The 19,050-nt window shown below is 40.8% G+C and overlaps 1 protein-coding gene and 2 long non-coding RNA genes across 6 annotated transcripts in view; 2 read left to right on the top strand and 1 right to left on the bottom strand.

The window, feature by feature from the left end:
- The first annotated feature begins 212 nt into the window (after positions 1–212).
- Positions 213–5,295, top strand: LOC147754993 (uncharacterized). Its single transcript, XR_015329782.1, has 2 exons — positions 213–475; positions 3,062–5,295. It is a non-coding gene; the product is annotated as an uncharacterized LOC147754993 (long non-coding RNA).
- Positions 5,296–9,080: 3,785 nt separating this feature from the next.
- On the top strand, positions 9,081–18,008 carry LOC111252930 (uncharacterized). Its single transcript, XR_015329783.1, has 5 exons — positions 9,081–9,222; positions 11,730–12,892; positions 15,617–15,762; positions 16,077–16,193; positions 16,618–18,008. It is a non-coding gene; the product is annotated as an uncharacterized LOC111252930 (long non-coding RNA).
- The window catches only part of Camta (Calmodulin-binding transcription activator), a 223,923-nt gene continuing 217,757 nt past the window's right edge, over positions 12,885–19,050 (bottom strand). For 3 of the 4 annotated variants that reach the window (XM_022811596.2, XM_086992295.1, XM_086992297.1), the window contains 8 exons: positions 17,012–17,104; positions 16,627–16,740; positions 16,058–16,256; positions 15,620–15,749; positions 15,208–15,395; positions 14,427–14,720; positions 14,221–14,248; positions 12,885–13,886 (listed from right to left, as the gene is read on the bottom strand). In XM_022811596.2, the coding sequence (XP_022667331.1) occupies positions 13,719–13,886; positions 14,221–14,248; positions 14,427–14,720; positions 15,208–15,395; positions 15,620–15,749; positions 16,058–16,256; positions 16,627–16,740; positions 17,012–17,104 (1,214 nt within the window). In that variant the 3' untranslated portion in view covers positions 12,885–13,718. The remainder of the gene's footprint in view (positions 13,887–14,220; positions 14,249–14,426; positions 14,721–15,207; positions 15,396–15,619; positions 15,750–16,057; positions 16,257–16,626; positions 16,741–17,011; positions 17,105–19,050) is intronic. The other variant, XM_086992296.1, reaches the window with a different exon arrangement.

Genomic DNA, 19,050 nt, shown 5'->3' with positions numbered 1-19,050 from the left:
GAAGTACAAGATACGTGGTATGCCTAATCCACTAAAGCTACAGCTATGACTGCTATTCAGGCGACTCACGTTTTTGATGACTACGAAAACGCCGCCACCGGCAAATCCCAACTTCGGAAACCGATCAAATCAAATGTGGGGGCGGACAATAGTTCAGTGGAGGCTCACATGCAAACGCAGTCAGTGAAGAAGTGTCAAACCCTGGTCTCTAGGTGTACTAGAAAGAGAAGCAATAGTAACAGTTAGTTATCATAATACGCTACGTTTGATAATATGCTGTTCAAACACTGTTGCTTGTCTGTATCTAAATATCGTTTTAAGGTATGCTTAAACCTGTGTTTTAGTTGTACATCCGCGTACGCATGACCAATTGGTTAGAATTTCGATTGACAATGAAGGGAAGACATTCAATAGAATATATGCTAAAAATGCAGTTCCGCAGCCTCAACAATGGATACTGGCAAATAATTTGAAGGTATTTTGGATAGGCCAAATTCAATATACTATAAGATAAAAGTGTAAGTAGAATTCTCTTACAGAATGCTTGCTAGGTCGTGAATCTGTTTTTGTCCTTGCTGTTTAACAGAATATCGATAGGGAACCTCTTAAAAGCTCTTTGTTGTACTCTTTAAAAATCGACCGACCGCTTTGTCCGCAATCTATTGCGGACAAAGCGGTCGGTCGATTTTGCTATATACCACAGAGCTGTGAAAAGTTCTTTAGCATATATACGGCGTAGTTGATGTAGTTGTTGTCCTGTTTCGGGCCTGTATGCGACACTATACATTCCGCGCCCTTACGAATACATTATTTGATGCTAACGCACGATTCACAAAACGCTTAATGGGTCTATCGAAAAAAATATTATAGAGATTGATCGAGTAATCCGCCCGTCGGCTCACCAGGAGAATCTAAACTATTCATACCGATAAAACTTCTATTGGCTCAATGTATTTTATATAGTAGAGCCCTGTAAAAGGTTCTTTTACTTAAATTTTAGCCTATTCCAAGTTAAATTTTCGAAGAAATTTTTTTTTTCAAGAAAAAAAAATTAAATATCATTATCATAGATTCAATTGACAAATTGATATGAGTATAATTTTCACTTAACTTATTTTATTCAATTAAAATGGTAGATGAATCGATGATAGAGCTTAAGCTCCTTCCATATCTTTTTAGATTCTTAGTAATCTTGCTTTTCTTACTTAAAACTATTATTTCAGTGTACGTATTCTCCTTTTGTATGTCTCTTATCGCTCTTCTAGAACGAAAAATTTTAGGTTATATCCAATATTGTGAAGGACCCAATAAATTTACTTTTATAGGATTAATGCAACCTTTCTCTGATGCTGTTAAGCTATTCGCTAAAAAAAAGCTAAACTACTTTATTAATAGTCAGCTAAATTTCCCATTTCATTAATGCAGATTGAATGCCTTTAAGACCTCTCCGCCAAAGTCTGCAATCCCTTTGCAACATCGTGATCGTCAATGATACAGAACAGAATGGAGTCTGGGAAGAATTTCTTTGAGGTTCGAAAATGAATAACTGAAAAAAACATGCGTCTCTAAAAGGTTCCTACGGCAGGACAAGGCCGAGACATCTGGGTCCAACGGACTTCAGCTTATTAATATCAACTCTACATCTAGGACCCTAAGGTTAGATAGAATGTGCCAAAGCCGCGTGATTTAAAATGTGAGCGTCACTATATTTGGTGAAACATCAATTGACGCAGAGTCCTTATTACAGCGGCTTTGAGAATGACGAACGCCCTATTAAATCTCTTGAAGAAAAAAATTTCACAAAAAAACATAGCGTAATATGTTTCCTAATGTTGGATGCTACAGAAAAAATGTCGGCGTCATCCTTACGCACAGAAATTTCCGTTAGACAGGAAAACTTTAGGAAAAACGGTTGAGATGCTATTATGCCATACGCTGACCATGTCTAAATGTATTCAAGCGGGAAAACGATCTTCTTTCAGAACTATGGCAACTAATTATATGTCAAGCACACCAGACGCACAGATAAACTATTCCATAAAAGAACTTCATTTCTTTTTCCGGAATGTGATACTTATTATACTTTTCTATGTATGCTTGTTGAGTTTTTACGAGTTAAGGGGGTTTTAGGGTATACGGTAGTAGAGGATAGTTAACTTGGCACAGATCAATCTAATCGCGTGGACCTTCGAAAAACGATGTCAGCCACTAGTGGTTAAAACGCGTGCGAACGAGTTGGGTCGTTTTCCCTGATTTATCTTGTAGGCCTTAACGGCCCACTTTACCATTGAAGAAGTTTCGTGGTTACACCGCGTGAGATTATGTTGAATGTTCAGCGAACAACATTGGCTCTATACGCAGCTCCGCACTCGGTAGCCGAAACTTCAGTATCCGGTAGTCTTAGTGTCGTCACGCTCATTTGCCTATGTATTCCTAGTGTCTTATAAATTAGACTTCAGGAGCACTTAGAGCCTGCCTAAGCTCTTAGAAAGATCATAGCAGTACTAATAAAGTAAATGCAGTACCGAGCCTTTTTATTAATAGTAACGACCCGCTGACAAAGCTTCGAACAAAACCATGACTAATAATAAAAAAAAATATTTTCGATTCTCCTTTCCTCAGCGCAGGAACGTCATAATATGACTAATCTGATCTTCAGGTCAGAAAATATGAGTAATTAACGAAATTGCAGTTAGCAAAAGCAAAAATTAAAGTCTCTTGTTACTTAAATTTGGCACAAAATTTATAATGACCCAATGAAATAGGCTGTTTTTGACAACTTCTTAGTTAAGAAAAACAAAAATTTAATTAAAAAAAAAAATCAACAAAGTATGCATGCTTACATCTTTGCAGGACTTTCCCTGTGAAACCATTTTGGCAAGATGAACTAGTTTGATTGGTCCAGTATGATCTGAGAAGGCACTTTTTCTAGCTATATACCCAAATAACTGCGATAGACGAGAGAAGCGGAAGGATGTAATGAATGTAACTTTACCCAATGCAATATTATCCTGCTCGACATTAACGATTGGCGCTGCAAACATCGCTACTATTATTTCAGACGACTTTATCTCTACGTCCCGTTTCCAACCGTGAGCTTCGTTAGGGGAGCTTACTCTTCAACACATTGACTGGCACGGTGACTAGCGCAGATCCCTGGACCTGTTTCATTGTTTCGGCGATTACTAGAATATGCTCTTTTATTGTGGTGGGGCTGTCCTTCCGCAGTCCGAGGACGCTTCTATGCAGACTCTCACTACATAAGGGTGAAGATCGTTATCTATGAGTTTCCCACAAAAGTTTCTATGCCGCTTACTTCGCCCGATTTAAAAACTAGCCGAATTCATACAGACAGTTTAATTTTTTTGGTTTATGTCAAATACCGTTGAACTATCGAACCGATCCCCCTTGAAGCCCTTACTACATCATTCACATTCGAAGGGCAAAGGGCGTATTCCATACTAAGTTTGGATATTTAAAGCCGAATATTTCTTCGGTAAAGACAGTATCTAATCAAGATGACAAAACTAATCGTAGTTAAATGTTCTGCTAACAGACAACCTCTCGACGACTTACGCGGTGTAAGTTATGAAGTTCGTGGATCTCGTTCAGCATAAACAAGTAATCCGGTTTGAATGGAATACGAACGAATGCATTTATGTTTGGATCGATATTACTAGATAATCAGCTTAAGCTAGAAATGGAACCTAAGACAAATTCACGTCGGCCTGTAACACGCATTCTGTTCAAGTAGCCTTAAGCAACCCCTACGATTTTTATCTACAGCAGTTATACTTATCAATAGTGACTAAATACGCACCTGTTCCTTTGATAAGATATCGACCGTATTATCGCTGAACGAAAACAAACCGATCTGTCACAAATCTTTTCTTAACGTTTTATCGGCGCACAGCTTACCTAAATATAACACTATGCCCGCCTATTCAGTATGGCTTCACTGACAGCAAAAATACACAATTGACTGTTTCTAATACGATCGATTTTATTACAACATTCGTGAACTGGCCAATAACCGTATCCTTGGACATAACCAAATCCGATGTATCAATGCGATTCAACATGTCTATAAAAAAAAAAGAAAACGGCTGTCGCATGAGATGTATAGATGTATATGGTTTGCAAATGGTCAGGGCCGTAGTTCTCGGACCCTCAAATTAGACATACGGTCTTGTGCCCAAAGAAACTACTATGTGCCGTGAGGCAAGCTGTTGTTATTATATACTGTACACGTATAGACACGGTAGTAGAGGACAGAGCACCGCAAACGAGCTTTCGCTCAATCCATTATGTGGACAAACTACCGCCTTTTTATACAATTAAAAGTAATTTAAGAGACTTGTTGAAGTTGTCGCAAAAAGAAACTTTAAAAGTGTCCTTCTTTTTCATGTCGTGCCTCCGGGGTGGTACTTGGTAAAAACAGAGCAACGACTATCGTATTTAGATCACCCTGTTCAACTCTGACATCGAAATCTATAAGGCTAAGCATTCGGTAATTACAAATCATATCAATTAGATTACTCAATTTTTGCAATTTCAGAAACTTGCCTTTCTTGTTTAACTTACCTACTGGGCTTCTGCATGAAACTTAAATGTCACTTGTGTATCGCAACATTGACAAAGTTGAGAAAATTCCCAGCAATACTCTACATAGATTTATAAAGAACTCGCCTTATATTCGTTCGGACGTATGGTTTAATGATCTGAGACGTAAAATTTATGTCGCGCATCCGCGTCTTACATCGAAATTATACTAAGCTATTTAGAACCCTTCGTTTTCAGGACCAGAATTGCCTATATTTCTAAAATAGTTCCTGCATTCTCGAAAAACTATTTGCATGTAAGGTCGCCTCTTCGGCCTTCAAAAACTAGGTTTGGAGTTGTACGTCTGGACTTCCGTTAAGCATTGCTTCATACGTATGTTTAAAAACTATAACAAACAAACGCAACGATGTTCTTTGCTTACCGAAACCCGTCACGTACCTGAGTTCCCGAAGGCCGCTATAGATCTCATTTATCAACAGGTACAACAAAGACCAAGATAGAACTATTTAGAATTATCCGTCTGTTACCGCCCTCAAGTATCAGCAAATTTAAAATAAAAAAAACTCAGATCTGACCTTCCATTGAGTCGCATTTGAATGATAACAATGCACCCGATACACATACAAAATGTTCCACTTAAATCGAGACATTGAAGAAATGTAAAATTAAAAAAAATAAATAAATACTTTAAAAAAATGAGTCTTAAGAGTGTAGAAACAGATATTCCAACAACTTGTCAGTAGTATTTATTTAATATAGCCAGTACTCACTGTAATTATAGCTTTGATTTAAGGCCTAAATAATTAACTAGTCTCTAATTTGTAGCAAGAGTAAATAGTAATAGACTAATTTGTAAAAAGTTTTTTTTCTTTAACAGTAATCATGTGCTAAGTGATATTGGCCCTTTCAATCTAAAGTTTATTGAGGGTTTTCCGGTTTACCTCATGGAGATCTTACTTTAGTTTTTTGGGAGCGGCATGAAAACTGACAATAGGGCAGAGAGCGGGTTTCGTAGGGGGTTCATAGAGCGCAGAGAGACCGTATAGTAGCTCGTTTTCGTTCAAATTGCACAAACGACTTATTGTGGCGAGTCTACGGCTTCTACGGTTCCAGGGAAAATAGGTTTTTCAATTCTAAAAATAGTGGATGAACGTATGCCCGTTAAGACAAACATTCGGTTAATTTAGATGCCGTACCCTATATGTATATACGTACACAGATTTTGACATAGATATGACATCTTTAATTCCGATAAATAGGCCGTATTGAACATTTTTTATTACTTTAGGTATATGATGTACACATATAAACGCAATACGTATCTATACATGAATTACGAGAAAGCTTTCTGTTCGACTCCACTTGCTAGCCGCCGCTTCCATGTGATCGAAGTTCCCTGTCGTGTTTGGAACTGGCAATAGGCAAGCCCCAGGGTAACCGGCGATCAAAGCTTCTTCGAGCAACGAGAATCGAAGGAATACGTCACGATGCCTGTTATTCAAATATCGCGCTTTTTTACCTTTGTACACCCCGCCGATCCCCTTATCTGCTGCTGTTCAAGATATTTGTCCAAGCCTGGCTTAATTTAGGTCATCTAACAAAATAAGTCTTTACAAGAAGATAACTGACCCACCACTTTTGCTGTAATTAGTTACACATAATCGAGCGTTGTCGAAAGTAACTACAAGAATTTAGAGCAGCAATTAAAGAAAAAGTTGCACTTTCGGTAAAATCAACAAAACTTACCTTAAAGGAACCCGTCATATGTGACTATGTACTTGGGGATGCTAATTTATTGCTGTCAATCCCTAAGAATTATTAAAAAAAATGTCCTCTGCAGTTTTCGCTCAATCACTCAAAGGTAGGGTAAAAATCACTTCACCTGCGGTGCGAACCACACTGTGATGATGCACTTCAGCAGAGACTCTGAAGTTCAGCCAAGGGTTTGCTAAACAGAGTCATTTGAACGTCGCTCATATGACATTCGTAGAGGATTCTGTCACATAAATAGGTACAGGTCTGTGACTCATCGGAGACCTCACATCAACTGCGCAAAGCCTATACTGGTACGCTGCATTACAACTCTACACTGAACGTCCCGCTACTAGCTCCATGTGATTGGATTAATGGACAATGATTGTCTTCCCAGTTTTACTCCCCTGTTTCATGTCACTGCTACGCCAATACTGAACACTGTGAACAAGGGGGCGCCACCAGTTACAGGTTTACTTTGGTCTACACAAAGCCCTTTGTACTGCACCTTCGTACGTACGTGAGATACGAGATACACTTCGTTCTCGTTTGCGGGTCAACACGGTAGACAGATTACGTTGATGGTGGCTCCCCCCTGATGTTTAGCGGATCTAGGCCGTCGGTACTGATAGCCACGAATCATCACTGAACTTTACCATGGTGCACACCGCGTTGAGAGAGGGCAGTATATACCAATGAAACCGTGACCCACTCTCAAGGCCACAGGTCTCTTCACGCACCAAGCGAACAGGCGAAGTCCGTTAGTGTACAGTACTTTGTTGACTGAACGGCGCAGCACCACAGGGAACTTGAGGACTCACTGAAGCACAGGAGAGGGAAAGAGAATCCGTTTATGATCGAATGACAGTGTACCGGCATGTGTGTCAGTTCATGGACGGCGCCGGCGAATGGAAAACACTCTTCTTGTTACCGAATAGCTTCGTAAGCTTCTCTGCTGCTGCTGCTTGTGAAAGGCGGGCAAACAGATACTGGTAGGCTAGACAAGAACCCCAATTGATGGATGCCAAGTTGGACCATTTCCTACTGAAATCGTGCGTCTTTTTCAGTGGTATTAATACGTCTGAATATTGGCTGAGGAACAACGCAATTTGAGAACGGAATATTTATCCTTGTAACCACAATGATGGCAGTAATAGAGACAGAGCTCATATGTTCACTCCATTCAATTGGACACTTCGGAACAGGTCGATGTGCTAAAACGTGTTGAGGTAGGAATGCTTATTCGAAATTTGACAAAAGACATTTCACCGGCCATTTTTACAAATGCACTGTGAAGCTTGCGTCAGCCACTGCGATACTTAACACCGCTTAAATCGAAGCTAACCAAACGGGAAGGTGGGAGGTAGTCCGTCGAACCAGAAAAGCCAGAGGAGAACGAGTTATTGGATTAGCTCGTAATCGTTCGGAGGGCCGGCACGTTGGTTTAAGCAGCATAAAGGACACGCGATACGAGGACTACGCGCAATTCGAAGTTGTGCCACGGCATAAAAAATAGTCACGAATCTGATGAATGAAAAGCGCGATCTTTTCCTAAATCTATCTGACGATCTAAAGTGATAATTAAAAACGCCATTGTTATACAGCTAAACGGAGAATATCAACGAATATTAAGATCAATTTATTCTTGATGTCAAACAATTGTATGCTTGTTGTTGTTGATGATGATGTATTATATTTTTGTTATTATATATACTATATTATTATTGTTATCAATAATTAGCCATATGGTTGTTCTTATCATTAGTCCCATCTTCATGAATCTCGTTATTATTATGATCGTTAGGTGTATAATGCAAGTATGTTCCTTATTTTGCTGTTGTCCATAGGGTCTTTAGCAATTATTTCCGCATTTTCCATCTACTTCCATATGTATATAAGCGGAGAGATCTCAAGCTTCAAGGTCTGCTCTTCAACCAATAAACTCCTGAAATTAGAATATCATTATTTCTGTTGCCGGACACAAAGAACTCTGCGGGCCCGTGACTAACAGGATCACAATATACCTTCATTCACGTCCAGGGTGCAGCTGTATCAGCGTGTATATTGCGTGGACACGACAACGGTGGCTTTCTAACGGAAAGATTCGAGACCACGTCACTATCTTTAGATAAGCTTCGGTTTTGGGTATTGGAGTTCCTTTCTCCCTGATATTGTTCTTACGACCAATCTTCTTCGACCTATTGGTAGCTGATATGTGGGCAGTTAGACCGACCCGGAAAGTAGTGCACTTCACTCTCCCTCTCTCTCGCTATATATAAATAGTAATTTAATAGACGACTTGAGGCTGTATCACAAGTACATGAAGCAGTCTTCATTTATTATGTGAGTAAACAAAGAATCATAAATTGTGGCTAATAAAAGGAATAAGGCTGTATCGAGGCAGATGAGGTTGTCGTGAATGTTTTTTTGCAAAAGTTAACCTTTTTTTTATTATACGTTGTATCTTCGGCCACGCTGTCTAAACGACGTGGCCGCAGAAGATCAATCAATAACAATAATAATAGATTTCAACATTTAATTCATGAAAGAGCGAAACATTTTTACCATCATGCAAACTGCACTATGTTGCTCTATCGTCTAGTTTTTCTAAATCTCTTGGTAGCTATAAATTACGGGTAAATGGTAATTCCCTTGCTTGAGGCTTATGGATGGTATTTTTTTGGTGTTTTTGTCCATAATTTGCTTCCACTTCACCCTACTACAAATACAACATCTTCTGCCGGCAGCGGTGAGAACATCTGGAGCAGCTAAGAACAATGCAACATCACTACACACTGACCACGTAGTTACAAGTTACACGCAGATGGCTACGTCCCAAGTACCTCGACGGACACCCGACTGGAGGTCATGGAGCCTTTGACTGGACACTCCAGCTTCGAAGCACTGGTAATGCACGGTTGGTTTTTGTTTTGTAATTTTTTTGGTGATTTTACGTCGCTTTTTATTATTGTACTTTGTTTTTTTTCTGAATTGCAGTTTTTTTTTTGTTCTAACTGACTGTTACGTTCGACTACAGCTGTAAAAACATTAACGTTCGGGGTAGGCTGATAGATGCCTGGCATGGATCTGTGTCTTGAATCTGCTAGACCGCGATGGTCAGCTGCGACATCCTGAGGGATTCGAGGCCCATGCGTTCAATGTCTTTCCTATCCGGATTGGAGCGATTTCATTTTGCGAGAAATTGTCAGACCAACTTTGTCAAGCGATCAATCGAAGAAGTGATTGCTTGACAAAGACGAAAAACACTAATACATATGCCGTACTGCGGTTGTTTTGTCGAGAACACCGAAGGTTAGGCTAAAATACTAGGGTAAAATATAGGAAGGATAGCCTGACGACAACGTATTGCCAGGCGGAAACCATTGCCGTTAAGTAAATATCAATGCTTGATGTTTTTGATTTCACGAAGTATCAGTAACAGATCGGGTATGATCAGCCGGCTATTCTTGTTGCTTGTAGCTGGCAGACTGGGGACTGAGAAGCAAAATGCGCAGGTCTAACATATTATTTTACTCCGGCAGGAAGTATTTCAACCATGATGGGCTCTAATTCCACTCGACAGATTCCCTAATTTGAATCTGATGTATTTGTAGAACGTTACTTTGGAAACACAAACTACTGTCGTATTTCTCTAAGACATTGCTAGCTAGTAAACGCTGAAAACGTCCATTGTTCTTTCACAGCCGCCTCAACCTTTGACGCTATTGAACTTCGTACATAGTGTTCAATACCTATAATCATATAATTATTTCAAGAGCTCCAGTTGTGAATACACAGCTGACTATTGCCGTCAGCTGCTGTCATACCTGCTTATTTTGCCCACACTTTTGCCGTCCAGCTTTAAATTCGGGACATTTTTAACCGTGGCTTATCTCTTCAGTAGGCGCGGTTCTAACGTCTATCATGGCTCAGGAGTATTTCAAATCTGACCCGGATATTTACCGTTAGAACAAGACCCACCCCTGCCGGTCCCCGATATCACCCACCTGATCACTAGAGGTTTGCTTTCAATAAGTAATTTTAGCAATTTCACCAATGATATTAAGGGTCAAAGTGCAGCGTTTAATGCTAGTGCTCCTTTATCTGAATCGATCCTAAATTATGAATCCTGACTTGTTTGCTGCCCGTCCTTAAGGAACCACACACGCCATACTCACGCCATATATCATCGCTATAACATAAATAATTATTGTATTGCAGACGAGTTGCATTCATGTTTCTTTAAGCGGACACTCAACGCTCAGCGTTAGGTCTTCTTTTCTTTCGAGCATCTCTCTGTTGTTGCGCTGTCATCTTTCATTTCAATACCACAGTGTTTGCGTGTTTGTTTGGGTTTTAGTTCCATCTTTTAGGGGAAGAGAGTGAATGCGAAAGCTCAAAAGGGACTAAATACACATCATACAAAAGTCGTTTGTACTACATAACTCGGCTATTTAAACTTACTCTTCATAACTATACAGTAAGTATTATGTATCCGTATTGTTTTGCTTTGTTTACCGTTATTATTCTTATGTTGTTCTTCTACTCGGATCGGTCATCGCCAATATTGCTATTATTCTAGTCGTTGTTTAATAGCGTTACCAGAGAAGAACCAGTTTGCCAATCTGGTTTGTTTGTTGCTTACTTTTGACCGTCATTTTCGTCGTCTGTTAATTTCCTATCTTTCTGTTTATTTGTTTATGTAACATAACGCCCTTGATCATGTCTGCTAATCTTGTCCTGGATCGTCTTTGCTAACAACTTTGACGGGTCTGTTCAAAATGATCATAGTAGAGTGCCAACATATCGTCAAATTCTTACTCATCACGCAAGAATCATCGTCGTTCATGTATATATATATTCAATTCGTGTATATATATGTGTTTGTCTCTGTGTGTGTGTGTGTGTGTGTGTGTGTGTGTGTGTGTGTGCGTGTCTGTATATATATCTATAATTGACGAGAAGAAAAGAGCCAAAGTTAAGGGTTTCATTACTGTATACAGTTATTATATATATATATATATATATATATATATATGTATATATATATACCACAATATCAGCAGGCAGGCGTGGAGAAGAAGAAAAATCGTACGAGACTAGTCTGGTTTGCTCATGCGCACGGATCAGCCGTTTTTGGGCCTGCAGCGAAAGACCGCTGGGACAATACTCCATTGATTGGTGCCCACTTTTGTGGTTACTGCACCACTTACGAACATATGTATTGCGTGCTACCAGGTAAACGGTACGGTAAAAAAAAAAGAAACAGTAATAGGCCAAGCCAAAGGCCCGCATTTTGCTAAAAGGTTGGAGTATAGAGGTTAAGTACTCAGCGCACTGTAGTTATGCCGCTGTCACGCGACAGGTAATCGCGAAATAATTTTCGGATGCTGGTGTTGTTGTTGTTTTTTCAGATCTGGGCATTGACCACGTTGCGGGTCTTTCCTGACGTAGAAGGACGACACTTTGAGGATCTTGTAAATTAGGCTGCCCAGGGAGTTCGTCTTCTTGCATTGATCATCAGCTGTTAGAAAATAACCGATTTATGACCAATTTCTTATCGTAATTAACATCAGCGCTTTTTCAAAGTCGTCTCTTTTTTTTGTGAGGTCGCTATTATTAGTAGTAATAATAGTTTAACCACCTACGGCCCTTGCAAAACCAGCCTGAGCTACTTGGCCATCACCTTCAGCTCTTCGGTCTCTATGTGGTACCTCTGTTTCAGCTATTACTACCTATAATAATGGGCATCTCTTTATCATTCTAGGGTCATAATATCACCAAAAGAAAAATCCGTGTGTCCGTTGTAGTACATAAGTCTCTTAATATCGCATATTTTCCTATGATCTGATAAAACTACGTGCTTTCGCCATCCGCGATCGTTATTAGTCTTCTTCTTATTATGATTATTGTTAAGGTAAAAGACAGCGAGGTACCGCCGGATAGCTGCTAAAAAGATCACGAAAAATCTTCAGAATGTCTCATCACCCACGTTGTTTGTATACTAATTATTATTATTATCAGTATTAGTGTAATATTGTTGTAAGCTCTCTATCTCAATAATCTCCATCGTCACCAATAATCATATAAAACACAACAAACAGGCACGTCTCTGCCAATGCCAGCTGAGGAAAACTTAGCCACTTAGGTAACGAGGCTAAAGTAGGTTTTTATCTTGTATTGTATATAACTATTATACTTACGTCTATAATAATAATAATGACAATGGTATGTCGTTCCTGTGGGTCTCCCATGCCCGCATGAAGGGTTAGCGACACACCAGAAGCGTCGAGCCTGCTACCTTCTACAATATTTATCGTCCAGTTACGTTCTAGCGGTCCGTAATAGGTCGCAAGGCAGCGAAACGCGGCAGCTTCGGATCGAGGATTGTCTTGGCAAGCAAGCCCGGCAGTTAACAACGGATATCCAGTCGGCCGGAGCTCCTTCTGTTAGGCTTCTGTTCAGTGTTCTATATGGCGCAAGTGCTCATTGGAAAATTGCTCGAGAGCTTGCTGTATATCCTGTCAAATAGGACAACAGCCTTGAGTTGGCTCGACACGATACCTTTTCTATCCTGGTGAGCCTAACCACACTACAAGCGTGTCGTAAGAATGCATGTACAGCATTCTTACCTGCGCCATTGTTATTACTATTACAATTGTATTAACTAGTGGCGTATATTGTCAATTTTTACTATTGTTGTCCTTTCTGTTATCGATGAATATAATGATATCTATCTGTCGTACTATTGTTACCGCTAGCTAGTGGATGTGATCAGTCATCTTTCAAAGATTATATGTGTAGTTTCTTCTACGGCCGTCCGAAGGGTTCGCCTCTCCAACTCTTGACTTCAGGTAGCGCACTACAAATCGGACTGTTCCAGGTAGCATCGATATGAGTAGATGACTGAGTGAGCACTACGTATGCATTTATGTGTATGTATCTTTGTAGTTACTGGTGTATAAATAATAATGAAAACGAACAAAGAAATCACGCGGATGGTTTCGACGTGCGGATCCTCCTCTACACGGAACGCACACGCACGAGACAGGCTCCCTTCATACATACAGATTCAGCAACAAATCAGTATTACAATGGGTTAGACACCCGGTCAGCTGTAGCTGCAGGCACGACTGCGATAGCGGCAACGCTAGGCCATCGTGTACTTATCAGCCGTTATACTAGTTAAGTAAATCAACAAATAGATTACAGTGGAGAACGCTCTTTCCCCAGATGGGAAGAGGCCCCAATCGAATCGATAAAGTCCCTACGGGGCGCTAGTTTCTGAACAGACTCCGGCCGTCCTTCTTTTGTGTAACGTTGTCCTCTGCAGCGACGGTAGAAAACTGAACACCTCAAAGATGAAAGATACAGACGTTCGGTGTTGTCATCGATCCCGCTGCTCAAGCAGTACGTTCCCCAGAACACTGTCGAGTGCGACCACTTGAGGACTGTCCACCTGCTGTTTTTCGGGAGGGTCGGAGAGCGGCTTTTAAATGGACTCGACAATGCCCCCCAGTTCCAACTGGCCCATCACGACGTCTACAGCTCAGACACGGGCGTTCGGCAACCTGTAGCAACGCACACGTTTTACAAGCGCCAGTTTTTTTTAAATGTATTATACGTATACCTAATAGATTCATCCGGCGCAGGTAAGTATGTTTAGGCCAACATCGCTACTATGATCACACAGGAGTGTTAGCACGCATTATTTTACACTACGATACGGCAGGACCAGAAGACATACGATCAAAAATAAATAGATGTCCATGGAGCGTCCCTATTGCAATGTCTTGTACATCGGCAGTTGATATATACTGAGTTTGCTAAGCGTCGCTATTACTACGTACTATATTGATTTGGGATATCCTATATATATATATATATGTATATCAGAAAACGTACCACTTTATTAGGAATATAGTTCCATACGCTGTGTTGCAAGAAACAAACAAAAACATTCTCATTAGAAAGAATCAGTTGGCATCTGTTAAATAGGATTTAGCAGAGACTGTATGACATTAGCATCGTGCTATTAAGGGAGCGTCTTCATATTTTTCTTATATATAGATATGAATCTTTTGCTTGATGCTACTGTTGTTTTGACCTACTTGATATTTTTGGATTGACGCATGAACTGCTGGATTTTGCGAGCCGCTTGATGCTGTCGTCGTTGGGAACAGATTCGACGCGATAACGGAGCCGATTCGCGTAGCGTGCCGCGAATATCAAAGCCGCCCCTTTCACCCCCGACGATTTCACCGCCAAGCAGGCTACTTCCTACAGTCGGAGCATCGTCCTTTTTGAAGCGTTTACTGTGCTCCGTCCAACTACCACTTCCGATGGATTCCCTTTCGGGATGTTCACCGTTTAATTGTTTGTAATACATGTATTGCTTGTATCGCCTACACATTGGAACAAATCAATTGTAAGTACGTGCATATGTTTAAGAGGCGTACTTGAACTTAGAGACTCGTGCATCTGTTAATTGTTCGTACATGTAGTTCCTATTCTCAATTAGGTGGTTTGCTGCTTCCAGTACTACCGGAATTGTGGGAGGTCTTATCGCGGAGCACTCAGTGTACTATAATGGTCTGGAATCCAATTTGGTCTGTCGAATACACATCCCTTCGATTCGTCAAAGGTTACGGTGTGTATAAAATAGGGTCAGCTGAAGGTCCGCCTGTGTAGGCAGTCTGTGTGTCCAAATGCTTGAAGACTATCAAGGCCAAAACTTAATTTTTCACATATTTTTCGGAAAAAAATATATTGTAGGAAAAAACACGTGTCACGTTTGACGTTCGTCTTTTCCAAAGATTCCAGCTGTCACCGAATGACCAATTGGCGTGTTAACGAAACAGTTGTATCAAATTATCGCACAATATGGCGTACCTATAATAGTTTTGAATGAGGACGGCAGCGCCGCGTTCTTTATCGGCTTCCTGGCGTTCCCTTTTGCGTCCCTTATACGATCTATAGGCCTTCTGAATGATCTTCGCGGCCTCGTATAGTTCGCGTTGTTCAGCGTCTGATAGAGTGAGTCGAGAGAAGTCGCGCTCCATGACACCGCGACCGGACGCCTGCTCAAATAACAATACACTTTATAATAATAGGCAAAAAGTCGATAATCGTACACTTTCAGTGATCAGTTTGTTTTTTCTCGCGAATTCTACTCGGGAACACTCCGGTTTCTAAGATCAGCAATTCTTACTCCGTTACTACTTCCAACGTTTAATCGTAACTGCCCGTGTGCAAAACGAAAAGCTCTATAAGATTGTTTATTGTGACCGTGTCATTTCAGTGCCTTGAAAAACTCGCAGAAATCGGCGGTAGTAGGCGGAGGCGAGCGCGAATGATCTGCGACAAACCCAAATGACGACGACGATGGCGAAGATGGACATGAAGGGGGCGTTTCACCGGATTCTGCACAATACCTGCGAAAGAAACGTAAGAGGAACGACAAGAGGAACGACGTATTGACCCAACATTGCGTCAGATCTTTGATGTTAGACAACCAATCGGCAGTGGTGCCGTCGTTCGAAGAATGATTCCTAAAGCTATACGTGTGTAATGGTGGCATTGTTCCAATTAATAGTAAATATCGGCGAAACAACGTAGTCCAAAACGCGATTCAGGTTATCTAATATATGATACAATGAAAGTCTCAGTGTGCACTTGTGTATTTACCTCCCATGTACGCCACAATTGTTGACTGTGTCTGATAAAGTGCCTGTACTCTTACCGGTAGCTATGTGTTGCAGGGTTGGCACCACTGAGATCGAAATGCATCCCGTCACCAGGGAGATCAGATAGGTCATCATCAATAAGACGCGAGGGATGTGACATGCTCGGGTTGTGTCGGGAATTGCCCAGCATTGGTGAGTTCAAGTGAGTATTTAGAGCACCGCTACTACCTTCATCAGGACCGTTTCGTAGACTTCCTAAAAAATCCAATACGACAATATATATATATATATATATATATATATATATATATATATATATATATATACACAATCATCAGTGTGCATACGGTGTTCATATGCACACTAGTTATAAAAATTAATTTAAATAGATTTGCGCATACAGATATGTAATCATATTAATAAATATGTAATAGAAATATACACAAATACACTGAAGTACAGAAGATAGTGAACGCCTATTTTTTTTTATCTGAGTTCATACGGTGTTAGCTTTACCTACGCAGCTATTTGCCATTTGAATATGAACGTATTCTCTCCGAGTGTATCAAGCGCCGCCTTATTTAACAATTCTCATAGTAAAACAATTTTCTTTCAGTGTCTTTACCCTTAATTCTAGCAGGCAGTGCCGCGATAATCTGTTCAGCCAAGGTGAGAACGCGTCGCTCCTCTACCTGTTCGACGGCTCCACCCAGACCTTGAAGGCACTCCCGGGACGAAGCTAGAGATAGATATACAGAAGAGATAGTTGGCCTAAAGGCGTATGCGTTTTAAATTATCTGCGTATATAGCCTACGATCAATTCTGAACGCAAGAAAAGTATTGATCCACTGTTAATTTTTTTCAATGAAGGTTAGTTTTCAGCAGAATATTATGAATGTACAGTGTACAAGATCGATTACGGTATATGGCCTCGTAATAATCTCTAATGAATATGCATGTAACAAGCCTAAATAACGTATGGAAGCGAGCGCATGTTAATGAAAGCGCACCCATAGAGATCGATGTGGGCTGAAGTGGAACGGAGTCTAGTTCCTCATCGGAAACCCCTACAACATCAACGAACGGGCTTGTAGACGATGAGTCTGCAAAGCAACCAATGCGCCAGATACCATAAGAGAACAAATCAGACTCAAAAACACCAAGTTTTATGACAAGACAAATTTTATGAACATTCCTAGAAGTCAGACACTAAATTGCATAATTTATCAAGGGGTCAAAGGCCGCGTTAACTTTTCGGCCAAGGCCAACAAGGAACTATTTCTAGAGTACAGTGTAGATTCATGGGTGTGAAACAGGAGAAATACATTGATCACACAGCCAATATCAAGGATCAAAAAGGAGCATCCTATTGCAACTATTTAAAGGTCAAATCCTAAACAATGTCGTGCTATGAAACGGAACGTAAAACGTGCTAAAAATCGTAAATCAAAATATCACAGCGTATCAAAAATAGGCATAATACGGCATCTCGATTAGAAGCGTCTTGCTGACAATACATCGACCAACTAATGGCACCAAAGGTCGAAGCAGTAGCAAATATTTGGAAAAGAAGGAGTGTCAATCAGCAACAAAAGTAAAGGAAGCGTGAGTCCATGCTAGGCATTGCTGGACAGCACTTCTAATTTGCGCAATCCGCTACTGCGAATTAGCCCATGACCAAAATAGGACAAAATTGTCAAGGACGCAACAAGTTCCTTGCCGAAATCGAGCGGCCTGCATAAAAGAAAGGTAGCTTACTATCGCTCATATATCTGGTCGTTTAAGTACGTTGTCTTAGCCACACCTTTGACATATAACGTTCGTAGTATAACTCCCCCTCCGAACTCAGTACCATAGCAGCGTTGGTCGGCGGCTGATCAATGTATTGGCTAGTGAGCAACTAGCTCAGTTGGAAAACTGGGATTTGTGTCATAAATAAGTCCGTTATGTGGGTATGTTATTTTATTACTATAAACAGATAAGAAAATTTCAAAAACATACGGTGTATTTTGAGTTTTTACTCTAGCTATTATATACTGAAACTGGTAAAACGTGCAATGCCAATTGGTGATAACAGCCTGTGGCGGACAACTCTCATTCAGTCAAATGGTGTTAGATAGTCCAGGGGGTTTGAGGGCTCATGGGAGGTTGAGGTAACTAACTGATCAGGGTTTGGGAGACGGTGGTTTAATTAAAACAGTCCAAGAATAAATCTTCGCCGGTGGCGGATTTTTCTAGAGGGAGTTCGAGCCTTTGGTAGTCAAGCAGATCGCTGGAATTGTCGATAGTGGATTGCAGTGATAAGGATCGTTCGATAACAGTGAGCTTTCCAGCCAGTCGCATCAGAAGTAGCTGTTTGAAGCTGTTGGCGTAACGTACATGTAGTCGATATTACCTTCTTAAGAAACAGGCCTTCTGGGGCTCTGTGTTGCCGTGAGCGGCATGAAGTTCTGAAGGTGACCAACCGTTTTGGTGCGACGTAGTGATAAGTAAAACGGTGCCCTGATGCGCGATGTGCTGGTGTCAGCCACGGGATTTTTGGCGGTGACGATGGCGCGGTGAGATCGAGAGGCGGCTTCTCTGATGGAAGTGCCTTACCTTGAAACTAAGCGGGGTGGCATGGCCACTCGATCAGAGGCGCCGCCACTCGGCCAGCCTCAACAATGTAATGTTTGCCAGGGACCATTAAGGCGTGTCTCGAGCGTGCACATATACACATGAGTTACAAATATCAATACGCATATGAAGTTAAGGTAACATCGGCCGTAATGAAAGTCCATGCACCGTTATATCCGCTGGGTAACAGAAAACGGCTGTTATTGCACTGGCCATAAGGGGATAGTGGATTGGGTCAGGATGGTGGCAAAACCCAATTTTAACTACCGTGTTCGAGCTTTTAGAGTGGTTAGTTAGCACCAACGAAACGAGCTAAGAAAAAAAATGATGGGACTATAAACATACGTGAGGATGCCATAGCTTCAGGTGAAAACTTGCATTTATCTAATATTTGTTATTGTATGTTCAGCATATCATTTAGATGGTGAACGAC

The sequence above is a fragment of the Varroa destructor genome, unplaced genomic scaffold, assembly GCF_002443255.2.
Source record: "Varroa destructor unplaced genomic scaffold, Vdes_3.0 BEIS01000006.1, whole genome shotgun sequence".
Taxonomy (NCBI): Eukaryota; Metazoa; Arthropoda; class Arachnida; order Mesostigmata; family Varroidae; genus Varroa; species Varroa destructor.
This window is presented reverse-complemented; position numbering and strand designations above follow the sequence as displayed.